Source organism: Podarcis muralis, chromosome 6, assembly GCF_964188315.1.
Source record: "Podarcis muralis chromosome 6, rPodMur119.hap1.1, whole genome shotgun sequence".
Taxonomy (NCBI): Eukaryota; Metazoa; Chordata; class Lepidosauria; order Squamata; family Lacertidae; genus Podarcis; species Podarcis muralis.
In genome coordinates, this window is record NC_135660.1 from 22,156,292 (window position 1) to 22,177,463 (window position 21,172).

At 44.1% G+C, this 21,172-nt stretch overlaps 1 protein-coding gene across 8 annotated transcripts in view; it reads left to right on the forward strand.

Annotated features, from left to right (window-relative positions):
• Nucleotides 1-21,172, forward strand: part of PLCH1 (phospholipase C eta 1) — a 144,542-nt gene that overhangs the window by 103,695 nt on the left and 19,675 nt on the right. For 5 of the 8 annotated variants that reach the window (XM_077929851.1, XM_077929858.1, XM_077929855.1 and 2 more), the window contains 5 exons: nucleotides 6,654-6,761; nucleotides 10,665-10,826; nucleotides 15,343-15,411; nucleotides 18,804-18,898; nucleotides 19,519-19,619. In XM_077929851.1, coding sequence (XP_077785977.1) covers nucleotides 6,654-6,761; nucleotides 10,665-10,826; nucleotides 15,343-15,411; nucleotides 18,804-18,898; nucleotides 19,519-19,619 — 535 coding nt within the window. The remainder of the gene's footprint in view (nucleotides 1-6,653; nucleotides 6,762-10,664; nucleotides 10,827-15,342; nucleotides 15,412-18,803; nucleotides 18,899-19,518; nucleotides 19,620-21,172) is intronic. The other 3 variants (XM_077929852.1, XM_077929856.1, XM_077929853.1) reach the window with 2 other exon arrangements.

A 21,172-nucleotide genomic window follows, 5' to 3' on the forward strand; every position in this document is an offset into this window, starting at 1 on the left:
TTGTAGGGTTTTGTCAGAGAACTGCCATTGGCTCAGAGGCGAGAAATAGAAGGGCAGTTGTGTTACAGGGAGCCTCCGAAAATCTTGCAAAGAAGTTCCTCTTCCAGGGAGGAGGAAAGCCCCACCTCCAGTGGAGAAGAGGTGCAAGGACCAGAGGATGCTGGTGAGAGCCTGTCTGGGCAAGCCGGACAGGAGGGAAACACGCCCTTGCCATCGCCCATCCTGCGCACTAGTTTGAGGCGCAGAGAGGGGAGGAGACATTTGGGGGTAACGAAACTTTTATGTTGGGGGAGGTCCAAAAAAAAGACCACTCCCGGATTCTGCTAGCGATTGAGCCAGACATGAGCTTTGGGGCTCTTCACTGTAAATAGTTTGCACCAAAATAAAGCCTGTAAAACACAGGTCAGAATCCTGCCTGGTTACTCTCGAGCAACCGCAACAGCCACCTGACAGGTTTGTTCCTTAACCTTTTCTTCTCCCAAAGATGTCCCACAAGGCAGCAGAGGAGAGGCCCATCTAACAGTCAAATTAAAATAGGTAAAGGTAAAGGTACCCCTGCCCGTACGGGCCAGTCTTGACAGACTCTAGGGTTGTGCGCCCATCTCACTCTAGAGGCCGGGAGCCAGCGCTGTCCAGAGACACTTCCGGGTCACGTGGCCAGCGTGACAAAGCTGCATCTGACGAGCCAGCGCAGCACACGGAAACGCCATTTACCTTCCCACTAGTAAGCGGTCCCTATTTATCTACTTGCACCCGGGGGTGCTTTCGAACTGCTAGGTTGGCAGGCGCTGGGACCGAGCAACGGGAGCGCACCCCGCCGCGGGGATTCGAACCGCCAACCTTTCGATCGGCAAGCCCTAGGCGCTGAGGCTTTTACCCACAGCGCCACCCACGTCCTCAAATTAAAATAAAGATAAGTAAAATGCAAGCAAGCAACACCCCCATCCCACAACCATAATGTTTTGTTTTTTTAAGTACCTGGTTTGATCGGAAACAAAATAAAATCCACCCACCCCATTTGGACCACAACAGGAGCTACACCTTCATGGGAGATGAACTGGAAATTGTGTGAATCCTCTACGTAGTTTGTCCCTGAGTACCCTTGTATCTCATTTGCTTTGCGTATGTATGGTATGATACCAAGAGCAGCAGTGATTTCCCTTATTGACTGTTCCATGTCCGTAAAGGGCTATAGAGCTTGAGACCAGGATACCTGAAAGTTCATGTAACCCTTTATATACCTAGCCAATCACTGCAACCTGCAAGTTAGGGCATCTTGCATATACCATCTTGTCAGGATATCAATTCTGAGCAATGTAGGAAGCAGGCCTTTAGTGTTGGGGAATCCTTTGGAATCCCCTCCCCTTGATTATAAGAAAGACACCATCTTTGTTGTCCTTTTGGTGCCTACTGGAGACCTTCCTCTTTGAGATTTCCCCCAGTCTGCTTTGGCACTAGAGTTGTTTTAGAGATGTTTCTATTGCTTTATCACTTGTTGTTTTTTTCACCCTGGGTTTCTTTGGGAGAAAGGGTGACATAATAAATTTTTGTTAAAATTCTACTTAGGCATGTATGTGGGGTTCTGTGCAGGAGCCCCATTCAGCCGGCCGGCAGCAAAGGGTTAATACCATCTGACAGAAAGCCAGAGCCAGAAAACTTGATGGCTTTTCTGAGTAGGAAAACCGTTCCAGTTTCTGACTCTGCCTTTCATGGAGCAGAGTTGCAGCTGGAGAGCTCCGCCTTGGGAATACAGCCTAGTTCACTTTTGTTGTTGTTGCATATTTTCATTGGGGAAACAGCAATTTGACATCTGAGTTCTTTAAGATCTCTAGGGTGGGCACCACTGAGATCTGGTGCCTTTTCAGCCCTAGAGCGTCGTCTTTTGTTGTATTTGTTTGACTAGTTTTGTCAAGTCACTCCCCCCTCCAAAAAAGAAGAGAGAGAGGAGGGGAAAAAAAAAAAGATGTGCAGGGATAGATTTCTGCCCAGACATGTTCTGTATGAACATTAATGCAAAGAAGTAGTTTAGTTTCTCTGCAGACTCTCTGGCCCTCTTTCCCTAACCCTTTCATTCCTTTATCGCCTGATAGTCCAGTTGCTTTTCTTGTGTGTTTCCAGCTTTGGATCATTTGTCTCCATGTTCTTAGCAACAATATTCCTCTGATTGTCTTGGTTGCCAGCTTACAAATCTTTCGCTGGAGTTTTATGCCTGATTCGGGCAAGTCTTTGACTTCTTGAAAGAAAGTTGTTGCGCCTCCCCCCCCCCCCCCCGATAGCTTCCTAATGGTTTCTGAATGGTTTTTGAAGGCAGCCCCAGAAAGAGCACAATTGCAGTGTAACTAGTTGTGGCATTTGCCTCCTAGGTGGGTCATAAGGAAAGGGTTAAATGTGTGTGAAGTGATTGGCCAGTGGGAACCCAAGGGGAGGAGTTAGAGTTAGACTTGGAGTTGTGTGGAAATCAGTTGAGAGTTGGGAGTTGGAGAAGGAAGAGGGAGGATATGTCTGTGGATAGGTTGAGTTGTGTTGTGAGAGAGTGAGAGGAACTGTTAGGTGGAGTCAGATAGATAGTTGGGATAATCAGTTTGAAGTTGTTAGGAACGTATACGTAAAGTAAAGAAACTAAGATTAAGAAACTGCCAAGAAAAATTAACTGAAACCATAAACTTGTTCATGCCTACAAAATAAACTTGATTATTTTTTAATGTTAACAACTGTTTGGACTCTGTGTGTACCCGAGGCAGCGGGAAAGCAATCACAGTGGTGGCACAGGGATCAATAGACCGTCAAACGTCTGGGAACCCTGTGTGATCGCCACACTAGTGGATATGCAACCATGGACAGGTTTGATTGTACCACGGATGGCTCAACTGTCTAAGCTGGGCAGAAGCACACCTGGAATGTTGCCACCACTTCTTTCTAGCCAGTCTCAAGGCAACTTTCTACTTCCCGAGTGTGACATTAGCTTGATCTGCTGGGTTTTTATTTCCTCTTGATTCTGACTTGGATAAATAACATTGCAGTGGTGATCAAGTGATTTCAATTGATGTGAGGAGAGCATCCTCTCATCACTTTTTCCCCTTTAATCAAAATCAGAGGCAGGTAAGCACATATTGCAAAATGTGCATTTAATTTCCTGATCATCAGTCTCAGTCAGACCTTTCATTTTAATAGCATTCTCTCGAATACCACAGTTGATCTGCTCCTACAAGGGAGATTTTGTCTCTTCGAATAATATTATTGATCCTGTAAGTCACTCTTGTACACCACTGATCAATGGCCATTAACTGTTGTGCCAAGCAAGTAAAAAGATAACAGGTATATAGAATCATAGAATCATAGAATCATAGAATCATAGAGTTGGAAGAGACCACAAGGGCCATCGAGTCCAACCCCCTGCCAAGCAGGAAACACCATCAGAGCACTCCTGACATATGGTTGTCAAGCCTCTGCTTAAAGACCTCCAAAGAAGGAGACTCCACCACACTCCTTGGCAGCAAAAAGTTAAACTGGTAGGTGCTCTGTGTAGCAGTCTTGCAGTTAGCCACTTAATCTGACCAAGTAACAATTCCTTCCAGATGTGTATTGCACTTGGAGAGATTGATAAAAAACACATTGGGTTATATTCCAACTAAGTTATATTCTATTAAGAGTAGATCCATTGAAATTAATGGACCTATGTTAGCCGTGCTTGTTAATTTCAGTGGATCTGCTTTGAAGAGAATTCACATTGGATGCAACCACTTGGATGCAAATTATTCATTGGTATGGGTGAGTATGTGGGCTGGTAATTTGATGGCCTTTCTCTTGCTACCTTCCTTTAATCCTTTACTTGGGACGAGTCGTTCAGCCCTGTGTCTATATTGTATGTCACTGGACATTCAGAAACACTCATGCAGAGATAGAATCTTAGAAACATGGAGCTGGAAAAGACCTTTCAGGTCATCTAGTTAAGCACCCTACCCAATGATGGCAGGAAATCCAGAGCTAGATTTTGCCTCTGCTTGAGGACTTGCAGTGCGGGAAATCCCAGGCCCCCACTACCAAATTGATTCCATCATCTAACTCAAGAGTTTCCATCTAACTGGGGTCTCCAGCTGTTTTTGGACTACAATACCCATCACCCCTGACAACTGGTCCTGCTAGCTAGGGATGATGGGAGTTGTAGTCCAACAACAGCTGGAGACCCAAGTTAGGGCAACTCTGACCTAGCTGCTCTTACCATCAGAAACTTTCTCTTTCTTTCTGCTCAACTGAAGTCTACCGTAAGCCCATCAAATGTAGCCATAACCTCTGGGGCAACGAAGAACAAGTCACCTTCTAGGTCAGTGGTGCTTTTAAAAGAGGATTAGAGAAATCCATGAAGGATAAAGCTATCAGTGGCTACCAGCCCTGATGGTTATGTTCTGCCTTTGCCATTTGCTGGAAGCCACAGGAGGAGAGAGACCTGCTGCCGCTGCTCTCAGGTCCTCCTGCTTGCAGACTTCCCACAGGCACCCCTGGTTTAGTCTGACCTACCTCTTTTTTATAATATATAAAATTTTTTTTCCAGATTAAAGTTTTACAATCACATACCCCAGGCATGTCCAACAGGTAGATTGTGATCTACTGATAGATTGTGGGGTGTTTCTGGTAGATCTCTGGCCCCCCAGTGATCTCCCCCCCCAAAAAAGGGGAAAAAACAACTGTGGCTTCCTAAAGAAAGCTCAACAACTTTGGTCCATCTAATGACCATGGGTAAATCACTGCCATTTTTTTAATACTGTGAGTAGATCGCAGTCTATTGGGAGTTGGACGCCCCTGACATACCCAATATACATCATAAAAACAAGATTCCAAAGAATCTCCTGGACTTCCCTCCTCCCCTTTGTGGGTCCTATTGTTAATCATTTCCTTCTGCATCTCTTATGATAATCCAAACCTTTTACATCTCCATTATGTCCAAAATTCACCATTAAAGTGTTACTCCGATCGTACTAACGATTTTAGCTGTTTACAGTGGTTTTTAAGATAAATTATAAATCTCCCTCATTCCTTATTAAAATTTTGGTCTTCCTGATTTCTGATTCTTCCGGTCATTTTAGCCATTTTGGCATAAATGACCTACGTCAAAGGCTTGCCATGTGGCTAAGAAGTCACATTGGGCTCCTTGGAAGAATGTAGGATAGAAATGTGATTTTTTAAAAAAAAGAAAAGGAATGTAAGAAATCGTTTTTACAATAGCAACGGCTCCCTTGTAAAATATGTGCTGATCAGTGATGAATTGCATACAGACCCAAGCCTGGTGCAACTTTTGCATTCAGTACTGGATAAATGTGCATCAGCTTGCAGTGCAATCCTAACCTTGCATACTAGGAAGTAAGTCCTGCTGAATTCAAAGAGGCTTACTCGCAGGTAAGTGGGATTAGGATCGTAGCCTTTGCCTGTACTGAGCAACCCATGATTTAGCACAAGCCGCTTCATTTGTTTTACATCCTTATTTGCAGCCAGTCTTAACGACGCTTAAGATATTCTGATGTAATGCTTAATGAAAATGAACAGTGCAGCGTTTTGTCTTCATTAGTGCCAGAGATAGCAGAGCTGAGTGTTTTTCCAGCTTGGCCAGTGGAACTGAAAGAATTTAGACCAAGGGTAGCCAACGTGGTGCTCTCAGTATGCTATCAGACTCCATCTTCCATCGCTGCTGGTCATTGGCTATCCTGGCTGGGGCTGATGGCAGCTGGGATGCATCAGCAACGGGGGGGGGGCACCCCATTGGCTATTTCAGATATGGACAGCAAAGTAATGCGAAACATGTAGCGGGGAGAGCATCTTCTTTGTCGTTGTTATGTAATAATGACAAGCTTGTACCAAAACACTGACACTTGCGTACTGTATTATATAAAGTGATATCGCACTACGCTAAGTGGAACAAGCATGATTCTCCACATCTTGAGCTTGCAGGCCTGTTCTGACCCATTAGTTTCTGAAAGGCTCAAGATACTCATTTACAAGTATGTCAGCAATCCTTAGTGCACATCTGTCAGAAGCCAGGCTGAGCTTCTAATTTAGGACTGCCCAGTAAACTTCGAAAGAAATCCTCATAGTTCGGTTCTCTGTGGGCGACACAGTGTGTAGCTCAGAATTAAAATTGAAATAGTGGCTAGGGTTTTTTAAAAAAAGAAAAAGGAGGGAGGGAGAGAGCGCGCTTCATGTTGAAAACATAGTAATTTCCTGAATGCACACCAGATTAGAAAGATATATCAGCTGTATTCTGCAGGGATCGCTGCAGGATCCAGCAGTGTGTCCAAATATTTCAGAAATTCATTGAATGAAAGAGCAGAATGTATGCGTAATAACTGTGCAGGCCATTTGAAACTTGGAGGGACCGCAAACAATTTGGAAGATTTTAAAGAATATTTTGCAACCTTTCTTTAATAGAAATGGATGGGCTCCCTGCCATTTTGACTACGTAAGCGAGGGCATTCACAATCTGAACATCAGAAGCAGACAGAATTATGTGATGCCTGCATATTTTATAGAATCATCACGGAGGTCTTTAGATGACTTCAATATATTTTGTCATAAGGAAATATTTCTGCTGTGTAATAAAGATGTACTCGATTTGGATTTCAAATGACCATGGCAATTTTGTGCTGTAATGCTCATTTTTTCAGGGTAAAAAGCTCCCCTATAGTCTTGGAGCGGATGCTGAAGAAGGAGAGGTTTCTGATGAAGACAGCGCTGATGAAATTGAAGATGATTGCAAGTTAAAGGTTTCTTACGTAAGTGTGCTTAGCAACTTCCCTATAACTAATTTCCCAGCAGTTGTGTAGAGCTGCATTTCACACACAGCTTAAGTTGAAATGTGAATTGCATGTGACGTTTTTGCGTTCAAGGACCTGAACCATGTTTTAATCGCCCTATTCTCACTTGCCTGAGTACCGAGCTTCCCTGTGGTGAGGCTCCTTGCTGCTGAGGTGTGCTTCCGGGTATGAGAACTTCTTAGCCATATGTTGATATTCCCATATTAAGGCAAGGGGCCTATCTTTTATGAAACTCAGAAAATTTGATGTGTGTTGATGCTGCTGGGATAACGAGGATGATTAATCATGGCTTGGATCCAAATTGCCCTCTGGTGAAGAGAAAAGACTCCTTCTGTTGGTGGAAGGGACTTAGATCCAGCAGAGACTCCTTCTGGGGGAAAGGGAAAAAAACCTCTTCCCTCTGCAATCCATCATATACTACCTTCTGCACGGTTAAGTAGGTTCCCTCAATTCTCTAGACTTTTGAGAGACATAGGGAATTGGGAATAAATGAAAATTCCATATGTGGAACTCTTCTCATGGGAACTGTGGATCCAACCCAGTTATACACTCTCTCTCTCTCTCTCTCTCTCTCTCTCTCTCTCTCTCTCTCTGTGTGTGTGTGTATAATTTATATATGTGTGTGTATATGTGTGTGTACACACACACACAGTTCTCATGAGAAGAGTTCCACATATGAGACACCACACACACACACACACACACACAGAGAGAGAGAGAGAGAGAGAGAGAGAGAGAGAGAGAGAGAGAGAGTGTGTAAAGGACCCCTGGATGGTTAGGTCCAGTCAAAGGTAACTATGGGGTGCAGCATTCATCTCACTTCAGGCCAAGGGACAGCTTTCCAGGTCATGTGGCCAGCATGACTAAACCACTTCTGGTGTGCGGAGGAAATGCCGTTTCCCTTCCTGCCACAGCAGTACCTATTTATCTACTTGCACTGGCGTGCTTTTGAACTGCTAGTTTGGCAGAAGCTGGGACAGAGCAACGGAGGCTCACCCTGTCTTGCAGATTTGAACTGCCAACCTTCTGATTGGCAAGCCCAAGAGGCTCGGTGGTTTAGACCACAGCGCCGACTCTCTCTCTCTCTCTCTCTCTCTCTCTCTCTCTCTCTGTATGTGTGTGTGTGTCTCCCTTGTTTCTCCACCATGTTGTACATTGACTGTTTGTTTCTTCTGTCTGCACTTGCTCTTCTTTCCTCTTGCTGTTTTCCATTTGTGTCTTTTTTTTCCAAAAAGTGGATTTTTGAAAAAATAAAATCTTTTGCTCTGTGGCAATGCAGCAAGGCCGCTCAGTCATGAACAGATGGTTTGTTCCAGCTCAGAGGAGTTCATACTTGACTGGCTCAAAATATTTCACATGTATTTATAATCTTTTACCGGTCTGGTAGAGAGTTGGTCCGTCTAGGCAACTGGCAAGGTGACTCCAGTGATTTTGCATGTGACGGTGTGGATTTTGGTTTCTCATTCTCCACCTTGCCCACAGTGGAGCTCTTATGTTTACCAAGATGCCTGCAAATGAGCTCTTTCCTGCCTCTTTCCTAATTTGCATCAGCTAGTGGGACATAAACATTTTGCAAGCAGGCTGGGAATTGTTTTGCTGCTTTAGATATTACAGGGTCCCATCAGAATTGGCTCAGAGAGAGAGTAGCAGATGCTCATAATACTGTTCCTCTCTTAAGCACTTTTACCACAGGGTACTTCAAGATTATCCGACACTGCAGCATTGTCTTACATTTATGCATAAAAGGGACCAAATTGAAATCAGATGAACACATTAATACTTAACAGACATGAGGGAACCTTGAGAGCATTCCCATTTTGAAAATGATTGTTTCCTAAATGATTGTTTCAAATGGTGAAGCTCAGAACACTGCACGACACTGAATCATCCCTTTTGTGCCCTCTGTGAGATTGTCTTCCGCAGAGAGATGATTTGTCTCTGGGTGCTCAAAGCACAAAGCAGAGAAACTGCACGCAGTGACCCAAGAAGTTATATCCCCTCAGTGCCACCTCTGCATGAACACATTGTATTTTCCTGTAGCAACAGCTCCAAAGCCACAGTGGAGACCAGGAAATGCTACTTAGGGAACAAGATCGATGACTCAGAGCAGGGCTTTTAGTGTGGCTGTTCTATGGAAGAGCATTCCTGTCAAAATACGACAGGTGCCCACTGTCCGCACTTTCTGGAAGCAGTTGGAGGCATTTTAGACTTTCCTAGCTAGATGAATAGGTCTTTACCATGAGTATCTATTATGTATGGCTTTCATTTTGTTTTAAATGTATCTGCTGCCTTTGTTTTTCTCCTTGAGATGGTTGTTTAGAAGGCAATTAATAAATCAATAGTGATGATAATAAAAATAATAATACCCAGCCAGAAGCATGGGTGTGTTTGCCGCATCCCACTTGCTATAAAGCTACTGAATATTTCAGGCTAACTTTGTGGATAGCATCACATTTCCATTTCTTCACTCTTGCACTCTCAGAATCTGCTGTAGAGGCTCCCGTAAGCCTCTGGAGCTGACTACAAGTTGTAAACAGGGAAGTTCCTTGCATCTCCTGTAGCATCAGATACATCACTCTGTTAATTTCATTCGTCTACTCAAACACCTGCATATTCATTGTAACGGTTTAGTTGAGTCCTTCCCTTCCTAGTGGGAAATGGTGCTGTGTGTCATTGGCAACTAAGGAGAGGCCTTGCAGATCACCTCTTGTGCTTCCCTGCTCTACGGTAAATGTCCATGAAGCCATCACATGACCACTTCCCCATAAGAAGCCCTCTAATCCACACTGGTTCTAGGTATATCTTAAGTATTTCTGAGGGATCCTCATGTTCATCAGTTTATTTCCAGGTAGTTTCGGTTGTGTTGTTCTAAAAAAAAAAGTGCTCATCTGTTTTGTCTCTGTGGTTGGTTTTCCCCACCCGACTCCCCAATTTATGCATCTCATTAAAAAATGTTATCTAGGTGACACAGTAAAATAGATAGAATTAAAAGCCACAATGCAAACCCTTGCTGAAGCTAAGCCAGCAATAGATAAAAATCCATCCATAAAATCCTATATAGACAGACAGGAATTCACACTCCAGCAACCAGTCCTACAGAAATGACAGATCTTACTGCCAAGATAACGTACCCCAACCGTCGGAAACCTGGTGGCCCAAAGATCTATTGGACAACAACTCTCATCAGCCTCGGCCAGTAACTGGGCCTGTAGTCTAAAATTTATGGAGAGGCCTAGGTTAGTGAAGGGATGCGGGTGGCACTGTGGTCCTGATCAGAGCCTAGGGCTTGCCGATCAGAAGGTCAGCGGTTCTAATCTCCGCAATGGGGTATAAGTGCAAGTAGATAAATAGGTACCACTCCAGCGGAAAGGTAAACGGCATTTCCATGTGCTGCTCTGGTTCGCCAGAGCAGTCATGCTGGCCACATGACCCGGAAGCTGTCTGCGGACAAACGCCGGCTCCCTCAGCCTATAGAGCTAGATGAGTGCTGCAACCCCAGAGTCGTCTGTGACTGGACCTAATGGTCAGGGGTACCTTTACCTTTAGGTTAGTGAAGGCTGACAGCCCATTGAGTGAGGCAGTCCCCAAATTTGTAAGGGAAATGCTGAGGGAGGATTGAATCTTTAGGGAAAGTGACACTGGTTCTTATTGCCACCCCAGGAGTTCTAACAGGCAGAATATTAGAATGAAACCTTGAAGAGATTTTATTTTCCTTTTTTACCCAAATTCACTACTACTGCAAAGAACCTGTAGGGAGAATCAGTTTACTTGGGAGTGGAAACAACTACCCTTCTCTGTTTGCTTAAGAAAAGAAAAAAAATCCATTGAGCCTTTTGCATTGGTCTGACTGATCTATTTCAGAGTAATGGCACCACTGAGCACCAGATGGAATCTTTTATAAGGAAGAAACTTGAATCCTTGCTAAAAGAGTCTCAGATCAGGGACAAAGAAGACCCCGACAGCTTCACGGTGAGAGCACTCTTAAAAGCAACACACGAAGGTTTAAACGTAAACTTCAAACAGGTAAGATTTCTCTTTCTTCCCCTCCCCCTTTCTACTGAGTTCTTCTAGCATTGTTGAGATGAGGTTAGCATTCATTGCAGGTTTGCTGTGAGAAAGAAATAGTCGTGCTTCATTTTATATAAGAAATGCCTCTCAGTGAAATTTGCAAAATGCATTGTATAGGAGCTGCTTTTAAAAAGAAGTTACTTTCCCACCTCCAAAAAAACAAATAAAATAAAGAAGCAGCATACCTTTGTATTTAGGTATGTATTTGCAAATAAAGATTTACAGTGGATGTTCTGGGTTCTGGGTGAGAATGATAGTTCCACATTTGGATCTTTTCTGGAAAAATATGAGCTGCAGAAAATGCATCCGAATCACCTACAATGTGACCTACCAGGATGTTTAGGAAAAACAGAAGAAGTGTTTTCCTTTAGGAAGGTATTCAATGTGACTCATGGCTAATGACATTGTGTGGAGGGACTTGCAGTTGTGCCAAACCATGATTGGTTTGAAGCAGATTTGCAAACCATTGTCTACACTAACTATGATTTGGCATATCTGAATTAGGAAACCATAGTTATTGGCTATTGATTTGCCTCAGAAATCTGCCTTGCCATAGAATCCAGCCAGATGGGTGGGGTATAAATAATAAATTGTTGTTATTATTGTTATAGTGCTGACAGGACTTTAAGTGTCTCTCAACACTGGTTCACTAAGCCTGCTTGAAAACATCCACAGCTTCACTTTCCAGGCTGCACACAATCCATACAGTGGTTTATATCCTCCACAATGGAATAACATTAAATTATACTGACAAAAAACATAATAATGGCAAGATTGTATGTGGCAGCTTAAAACCAAATTTGAATCTTATCTGCCCCACAGCGCCACTCTCCCTGGCCTATCATACAGCTTGGGACTAAGTTATTGAGAGACTGCCTGATCTCTTGTATCCCCAGTTGGTTCCAAAAGATCAGAAACTTGATCTGTCCTGGAGCAGAGATTTCTGTGTGGCTGCCCCTATTCTGTGGAAGACCCCTGTCAGAATATGACAGGTGCCCACAATCTACACTTTTTAGAAACATCTGAAGAAATCTTTTGTTCTGACAAGCTTGACCTAGCTGGATGAATAGGTCTCTGCCATTAGTGTTTCCTCTTACCATTTTTAAATTAATTTGCTGTTATTTTCTGTGATGTTTTAACTGTTTTTAGCTGTTTCTATTGTATTGTGTAGATCGCCTTGAGACATGTATGTGGAAGATGATTAATTAATTAAAAGTATCACCACCTTAGACTGTATAATCATCCACCATGGGAATGGTACTGTGCGACACCCCCCCCCCCCATAAAATTGTCTCAAGAAGTAGGTCAAGAAACATTTTATCATGAACCTAAATAAATATAGCATTTTTAAAAAGCAATGAATGGCAGAAGAAGTACTAAAAGTGATTGGGAGACCATTTGGGAAATCATTCGCAACCTATAGTTAGTCTTTTCGAAGCAACTTTGAAAATGTGTGCTAAATATTTGATTCTTATCCCTTTAAAAGTTCTAAAAAGTGTCTTGCAGGGTCATGTTAAAAATATTTTTTCCTGTTGGAGGCACAGACCTTTAAGGGACATACAAGGGGGAATATTTCCTTTGACTGTCAAAAAGTCCATATGTCTTCTCTTTTCTGTTGCCAGCAGCTAACATTCCTTTCTTAGCCCTAAGAGTTCGGCTCAAAGACTCTCGTCAGTGACTTTTAAATAAAGAAATATATAGTTGGACACCAAGTGCCAGCTTTTCCCTCTGTTCCTTCCATGCCCGCTCACATGGAGAGGTTTCAACCTTTTGAGCAACTGAGGCCCTATCTGCACTTTACATTTAAAGTAGTATCAAGCCACTTTAATGGTCATGGCTTCCTGGGAACTGTTGTTTGTTAAGGAACCTGAGAGTTCTTGGGAGATCCCTAGTCTCCTCACAATTCCCAGTGATTTAGCAATCCTTCCCTCTTCACAGGGAACTCTTTATCGCCACAAGATCCCTGTGAGGTTGGATTAGTCTGAGAGGCTGTGGGTGACCCAAGGTCAGTGTGGTGTAGTGGTTAAGAGCCAGTGTGGTGTAGTGGTTAAGAGCGGTGGACTCGTAATCTGGTGAACCGGGTTCGCGTCTCCGCTCCTCCACATGCAGCTGCTGGGTGACCTTGGGCTAGTCACACTTCTCTGAAGTCTCTCAGCCCCACTCACCTCACAGAGTGTTTGTTGTGGGGGAGGAAGGGAAAGGAGAATGTTAGCCACTTTGAGACTCCTTCGGGTAGTGATAAAGTGGGATATCAAATCCAAACTCCTCCTCCTCCACTCAGCTCCATGGCTGAATGGGAATTTGTAATTTGTACCATTCTCTACCCTTTTCTGTCACGTGAATTGCTATACCACACTGGGTTTTCTTGTTTCTTTTTATTACTGCAGCAGTAACATAAACGTCAAAACCAATCACAGAGCAAAACAATCCAATAAAACCGGTTAGTGAAAACAAGCAAATCAATGGGCAAAGACCTTTGCCATTTGGCGGAAGACCACTACATGGAGCCCAGCAAGCCTAGGTCAAACTAAGGATTCTGGGAATGTTGTGGCTAGTAGGAGAGGATATATTGATTAAATACTATCCTTCCTCGCTCACGCTAGTGAGCTAGTAGCAGAGCACATTCCCTTGTACATTGCAGGAAGCTAGTTGATGGATTCGTGAGAATCATTTGAGTTAAGCAATCCAGTCTGGCTTGTGCAGATTGGATTGTTCCTGGTAAATCCCCTTTAGTTCTCTCTTAAAAACAATCATGACACAACAGTCTTCTTTTAAAAGTAACAATAAGGTTTACTTACATTCAGTTCACAGTATGATCCTGAAGGCGGCTTTATCTTGTAGTTAAGGTAAAGGGACCCCTGACCATTAGGTCAAGTCGTGGCCGACTCTGGGGTTGCGGCGCTCATCTCACTTTATTGGCCAAGGGAGTCGGCGTACAGCTTCCAGGTCATGTGGCCAGCATGACTAAGCCGCTTCTAGTGAACCAAAGCAGCGCACGGAAACGCCGTTTACCTTCCTGCCAGAGCGGTACCTATTTATCTACTTGCACTTTGACGTGCTTTCGAACTGCTAGGTTGGCAGGAGCAGGGACCAAGAAATGGGAGCTCACCCCATCACGGGGATTCGAACCGCCGACCTTCTGATCGGCAAGTCCTAGGCTCTGTGGTTTAACCCACAGCACCACCCGCGTCCCTATCTTGTAGTTACAGTTACACAAAAAAGTGTGGGTTCATCCTCTGTGAGGGATGAGCCCATGTGCTGCTGGCTGAGAGCCAGCAGACAGCAAAAGGCAAAATGGAGAGAAGGGATCAATAGAGTCAAGAGGAAGATGGCTACGTGACTAGCCCCTTTATAGGGTCTGCCAGGGCCACGCCCATCTACCTGGTCACACCCAGGGGGAGGATGCTCCAGACCAGGTGTGACAGGAAGTCCTCCTGACTGGAGCAACATTCCCCTGTGTGTGTCCACTCTGGGCAAACAGGAAATGTATTTCAGTGCTTCAGTGATGTTACATCCCATAGGGATGAGTAATGTCCCTGAAAGAGGAAACTGAAAGTGATGCTTAATGTTAAATAGGCATCATTTGCTAGTGCATATGAAGAGGAAGGGGTGGAAGAGCTGTGAGTGAACTATCCTCTCCTCCCTGCATGTGCTGAAGAAATACCCCGGGGTGTATCCTGCATCCTGAACTGGAAATAAATATTTGGAAAAGTAGGTTTGAGTTTGTCGAGCTTGACTAGCCAAAAAAAGAAAAGAAAGGAGAAGCCATGACTTGTTCTCCGTGAAAAAAAAGCTAATGGAAAATACATTTCTGCCACAGGCCACGCATTTATGTAACTGGAAGGATTTGTGCTGTGAATAGTTGAGGCGATGTATTTCAGTGCCTTTTTTCAGCTCTTCAAAGAGATAAAGGGATGTGATGTTCTGACAGCAACACTGGGTCCTGCCACAGATCCTCAAACTGATGACCCAGGGGAACTCTCTTACAGCAAACCTCAGGTGGCCTAGCAAACATCACTTCTGTCTCTGTGTCTTTGGGCTGTGTGCATTTTTTATTTATTTATTCCCTGTTTATCTACAGGTTTCGGAAGTGTGAGGTTTGATACGTTTGTTCACTTGGATCACACTTTTCATTTTTGATTCCTCTTAAGTCGATTCTTCTTTTTCCTCTCTTTATCTGGGCACCAGATATCCTCTTCATTTGCATTCCTGCGACCCCTTCAAAGAACTTAATTATTGGGAGTACAGACACAAGCTAAATATTACAGTCTGTGCTGATATATATAATATTTAGCTTATACTCTGTGATGAGAGTTCTGGTCCGAAACATGAGGGGAGCCTCAGTTTGGGGAAGGCTGATTTTCACATATAGTCCTGTTCTTCTGGGAGCAAATACAATAGATGTGTTTACTATATAAAAAAAACCCCATTTCCTTGGTTATTGGGTTATTTGCTTATTTTGCTTCCATAGAACTCGGATGTAAAAGATACTGGCAAGAAATCCCACAGTAGACTAATGAGCAATTTTGGTAAACATAAGGTAAGCAGAGCTAAAACTTCCACCTATGTTTTGCATGGTTATAATAATAATAATAATTATTTTATTTCTAGAGCGGCTTCTGTGTACGTGTTGCTTTACAAAGAACAGGTATGACAAGTCCCAACCTCCAAGGGGCTTGCAATCTGAAACAGTCGCGGGGAAACAGCAGGAGAAGCTGGGGGAAATGGAGGCACTGGTTGGCAAGAATAGGCAGTTTTAATTTTTATATTTATGTCCCGCGTATCCTCCGAGGAGCTCTTCCCCTTTTGACCTCACAACAACCCTGTGAGGTAGGTTAAGCTGAGAGAATGTGAGTGGTCCAAGGTCAGCCATGATATAACTGGAGCCTTCGCATGGCACATGTAAGGATACCAGGGGGTTACTCGAGAGCAATCAGGCAAATGCCTCCCTGGTCGGCTGTAAAGCCTCGTTACTGGTGCCAAAAACCCTTCACCATGCAGAGTGCCACTATTTCTGTGGCTCGCACATTCACTGGCAGAATCTGTGAGTGGGCGGTCCTTAAACCTTCCCCAGCAGTGTAGTTTCTTGACGCTCAATCTGCGCTTCCCCTCTCGGTGCGGAAGCCTACTGCGCAGGGAGGGCGTGGGTAACGGAGGACCTCTCTCCTCCTCGCTTTGCCCAGGCAAGGTGTCCTGGCACCGCCTCGCCTCCTCCAAGCCCTGAAGCTCCTCTCCACTGGAGGTGTGGTTACTCTCCTCTGCTGAGGAGGTACTGCTTCCCACGATCTTTGGGGGCTCTCTGTAATCCATCCGGCTTTTCCCCTCTCGCCCCCGAGCCGATGGCAGTTCCCTGGCAGCACAGAATCAAGAAAAGAGCCCTGATGGATCAACTCAAACCTCTAGTCCAGCATTCTGCTTCCACAGTAGCCAACCAGGCAGCTTATACAAAGCCTGCAAGCAAGACATAAGTGCAGGATCCCTTTCCCACTCATGACTCCCAGCTTTGTTTCACCAGTTCTTTCTGCAGATGGTAAGGCCAGTGTAAAACATAATTTATTTCTTTAAACTTTAGCTGGCAGCACATACTTTTACACACACACATACACACTCTCTCTCTCCTATATGTAACGTTCTTTGGCTTTCAAGGAACTGAAAATGGACAATTAATGAGCTGTTATTCATTCAATTCGCAGGCTTCCAGCTCATATTTGCTAATGGGGACTATTGGCAATTGACATTCCCAGCACACTGATAAGAGAACAAATGTTGTACAGTAGAATGCTTGTGAGAGAAACCAGCCTCTAGAGAACTTACAATTACTACTTTGAAGACTGCAAAATATTTCAATAATGCAACGATTTCAGCTAATTAGCCTAATTAGGCTTGCCCTGATTTTTTTTCCCATGTCTGCATGGGAAAAAAATTAATATTCTCCTTAATGACCATTGCGGAAATTGATTGACTTTGTGCACTTCTGGCAATAAGAGATATTTAGTGATGCTGTACTGGAAGCGTTCTCCCTTTGAATTTAAAAATGTAAAATTCTGCAGATGTGAATGAATTTCACAAAAAATCATTTAGCTCATAAGTAGTTCTTTAAAAGAATTCTACCCCTATATGTGGGAGGGTTTTGATATATTTCCTTTTAGATGTTGGCATTGCATTTTGCTGGACATCCCCGCCAGTGTCCTTCACCAGAGTCCCATACTTTTCCTTTGACCTTCCCATGCCATTCATTCAATAAATCCTTGAAATACTGACATTTCAGGGTCGACAGAGAAATAGACGCATGGGGAGAAAAATGCCTGGGTTGTTTTCTTCTTTCTTTCTTTCTTTCTTTCTTTCCTTCCTTCAAAATACATTGCTGTCTGGGAAAGTAGGTATAAAATGATTGTGACAATGGGTTTCAGCACTCTGCATAACTCCCCCACCCCTCCCCCATAAAAAAATCTTAAATTATGCAAGTTTGAGGACTTTATAGAAACCTAGTTCTCTGTAAACTGGCTGCTCTTTTACAAGCAGTTTACGATCGCTGTTACAACTGAAATTTTGTTCAGTTCTCTCACCTTTTGGTATGTGCCTAGCAGGTAGTAAGATGGTTTGCCATCAAATTCAGTGGGAGAGCTCATTCTTTCTCAATTAAATTAATTATTTCCCAGTCAAATCAACAGGACTTACTGTGGTGTTCGTATGGAGCCCCCGGTCGTCTCACGGACTATTGACCCGTACACCACTAATCCGCTGCCACCAACCAGGTCCTCCCTGGTAAAATCACTTCAGTCTCAGTCAGCTTCTCAATTAATAAAGAAGAGTGTATTTTATTTCAGACACAAACAAAGCTTTTACAGCATTCCAAACGTTGTTGCTCTTTACTTTCTTCGTCTTATTTTCCTCTCTCTATCTGTTCTACCTCCCCACACTCAAGAACCCACTGCCTTAACTGTCTCTCTATTACCAACTGCCTTTCCCAACCCACTAAATCCAACCAACTACCCATCAACAACTCCCAACGAACTCCTCCCAGAACTGGTTTTATAGTCCCACTGACTCCACCCCTCTGGGTCCTGTCTGTGCAACCTATTTAACTATTTCCCCTCCAGCACTCTTTCATATATGTTTACGTCACTCTTACCAGCGATTAATCTTGACTGGAGCAAAACCTTTGTAAATCGAACATAACTCTTGGCAATAGTGCTTAGGGCAGTAGCTCAGTGACAAGAGTGCACAAATTTGCATGCCAAATCTTCCAGGTTCAATCCCTGATCCTTCCATTTAAAATACTCAAGGGAGGAAAGAGTGAGGGAAATCTCCTTTTGGGACCCTGGGAAGCTCCTGTTAGCCCGAGGCTGCATTCACATGTCAGCTTATTCTATTTTCACATCATTTCCCCAACTCTTCATTTCTGCATTCACACAACATAAAAGCCACACCCAGAAACACACTGGAATTTAGCAAAAACTGAGTACAGTGGTACCTCGGGTTAGGAACTTAATTCGTTCCGGAGGTCTGTTCTTATCCTGAAACTGTTCTTAACTTGAAGCACCACTTTAGCTAATGGGGCCTCCTGCTGCCGCCGGAGCACGATTTCTGTTCTCATCCTGAAGCAAAGTTCGTAACCCGAGGTAATATTTCTGGGTTAGCGGAGTCTGCAACCTGAAGTGTATGTAACCTGAGGTACCACTGTACTTGTTTCTGGGCGGGGGGGGGGGGGGGGGAGGGGAGACACAAACTTGTTTTCAAATAACACAGAAAAATGAGCACTAAACTTGTTCTGTATCCATTATATTTCTGTAAGTGGCTTTTACGCCATGTGAAATCTCAATCAGAACGCAGAAATTTACAGTTAGCAGCCTGAGCAGACCACACTGGAAATGAATGGTAACTTTTTATAGTTCACCACACAGTTAAATCAGATATTGTTTTCTCAATCAGAAGGCAGCAAAACCAAGGCCCAAATCTCATAGCACATCTGATGATGAGGATTCTCAACAAAATTGTTCTGGGAAGGAACCTGGACAGCTATACAGGTTAGTAATTGTCACTTTCCCCCAGCTGTTTTACTTCCAAATCAGGCAGGCTGCAAATGTACATTTCCCCCGGAATGTAACTGGCACTAGCTTTTTAGAATGAATAAAGCAATACTGGGTGTTTGTGTGTGAGGACATATTCAATTTTTAGATGAAAACAGGCAGAACCAAAAATACTGCCTGTCTAAACTCATTATGCTACTGAATGTAATAAACAAAGCATATATTTGCTGCAGAGCCAAAACTCCCTCTTCCTATTGTCCTGCGCATCTTGCCTTCATTTAATAAGAGAACTTATTTCTATCCAGAACCTGTTGCTTCTGTTGGAGAGATGTATCTGGAAGGCATATCTGTATGAAGGATGGGTTGTGGGGCGGAGAGGCAGAGGCAGGGTTAAAAGAATGAATCAGAGTTTTGGAAAAGGCTTCACCTCTTGGCCAGCCTATTTCTTTCCTCTGTTTGGTTGTCTTTTATTTTGTAGCATGCCTTCTAGTCAAGTAATAACTGTTGTTGTTTGAGAAAAGGCATTGGATTTGTCTGGGCTTAGTAGTAGGATAGAGAGAGAAGCTGACAAATCTAGCCATTTAGAAAAAAAATCCCCCTCTTTTACCATTATTCAGCAGGTTGGGTCGGCGGAGAAAAACGATGAAGCTGTGTCGCGATCTTTCTGATTTAGTGGTGTACACCAATTCGGTAGCAGCTCAAGACATAGTTGATGATGGTAAGGCTGTGGGTGAATGCTGGGGCACATCCTTTTCCTGCTGTCAAATATATTATTTGCTCCTGTATAAGGAAGTAGCAGGGGGTGCTGGGCACTGCCTAGTAATTCAAAGAAACAAGGAAAGATTTTTAAATGGATAGAGTAATCTGTGAGTTTGGGAGTGTGCGGACACGGCGTTTGCAAAAAATTGGCGAAAACTACCTCCTCCCCCTAGCGAAACTTCGTTCCTAACGGCCACGCCAAATTAGGCGAAACTACACCCAAGTCACATTTGGGCCTGCCATCTTGATTCAAAATGGTGCCTGGTGTCCAAAGGTAGATGAAGACCACTGTCCCCCACTTCAGGAACCCTTGTGCTGAGTATGGCAGCAATATCTCAATACGTCTGAACCCATAAAGGACAGACAGACAGGCAGACAAGCAGGCAAACTGCTTCCCCAAATATATAGTAGATGAGCTTGTGGGAATTTCTCCTGTGCAAGGTGAGATGAATATGAGTCACTTGATATTGCCACTAATCTGTTGCACAAGTCTTGTTGATTTGTGATCCTTCTGTAGAGTTTGAGGTTATAACGATGGGATCTTAGTGGGGGAGTGTTGTGGGTTTAGCTGCTTTGTGCACTGCAATCGCACACTTCTTATTTTTGAGCTTAAAAGTGGTGCTCAAGTGACATCCCAAATTGTCAGGTGCTGGTGGTGGTTGCTCGTGAGTAACCAGGCAGGACTCTGCCCTGTCTTTTACAGGTTTTATTGGTGCAAACTATTTACAGTGCCGAACCACAAAGTCCATGTCCGTCTTAGTCACTTGCAGATTCCGGGAGTGGCCCCTTCCGCCCCCCCCCAACATAAGAACTTAGACACCCCGAATCTTCACCTCCCTTCTTTACGTTTCACCCCTCTGCGTAAGCTTGGCGACGGAAGCGGCATGTGTGCCTCCTGGCCAGCCGGGCTAGGTGAGGCCCTTGGGCTCTCAGCAGCATCTTCGAGCCCTCCCTTTGCTTGGCTCCCCCTTCCCCTCACTTCTCCACTGGAGGCGTGGCTTTCCCCACTGCTGGAGGAGGAGCTGCTCTTCAGAAGCGTTGAGGCTCTCCCTCCCCTGTTCCGATGGCAGTCCCCTGACACTAACATACACCTGGTTCATGCAAAAACCCAGCCCACTTTGGTAGTATGAGTTTCTCAGTCCCATCCTTCCTTTGCAGCCCGGCCCCTGCCTCTTCTGCCCCTTCCTGTTTTATGGGCTTATCCCACCCGCTTGCAATGGCTTCCCTCTTCCTCCACTGGAAGGTGGCACAGCTGCATTACAAAACAGGATTGCTTTTCTCACCTTCCTCAGAATCAAAAGCTGTGACAAGTGGTGTCACCTTCAACATGTAAAAGTGACATGTTCTTTCCACCGAAAGCAGCCTTCAGCGTGTGACAAGTGACAAGTTTCTGCTTGGGGATAGACTTTAATTAGGAGGACCTGTCCCTTTATGAGCATTATTTGTGGGGGAAGAAGAGGTTTTAAGCTCCAGGGGTAGTTTTTGTGCTCAGTGTGCTTTTTGTTACGCAGA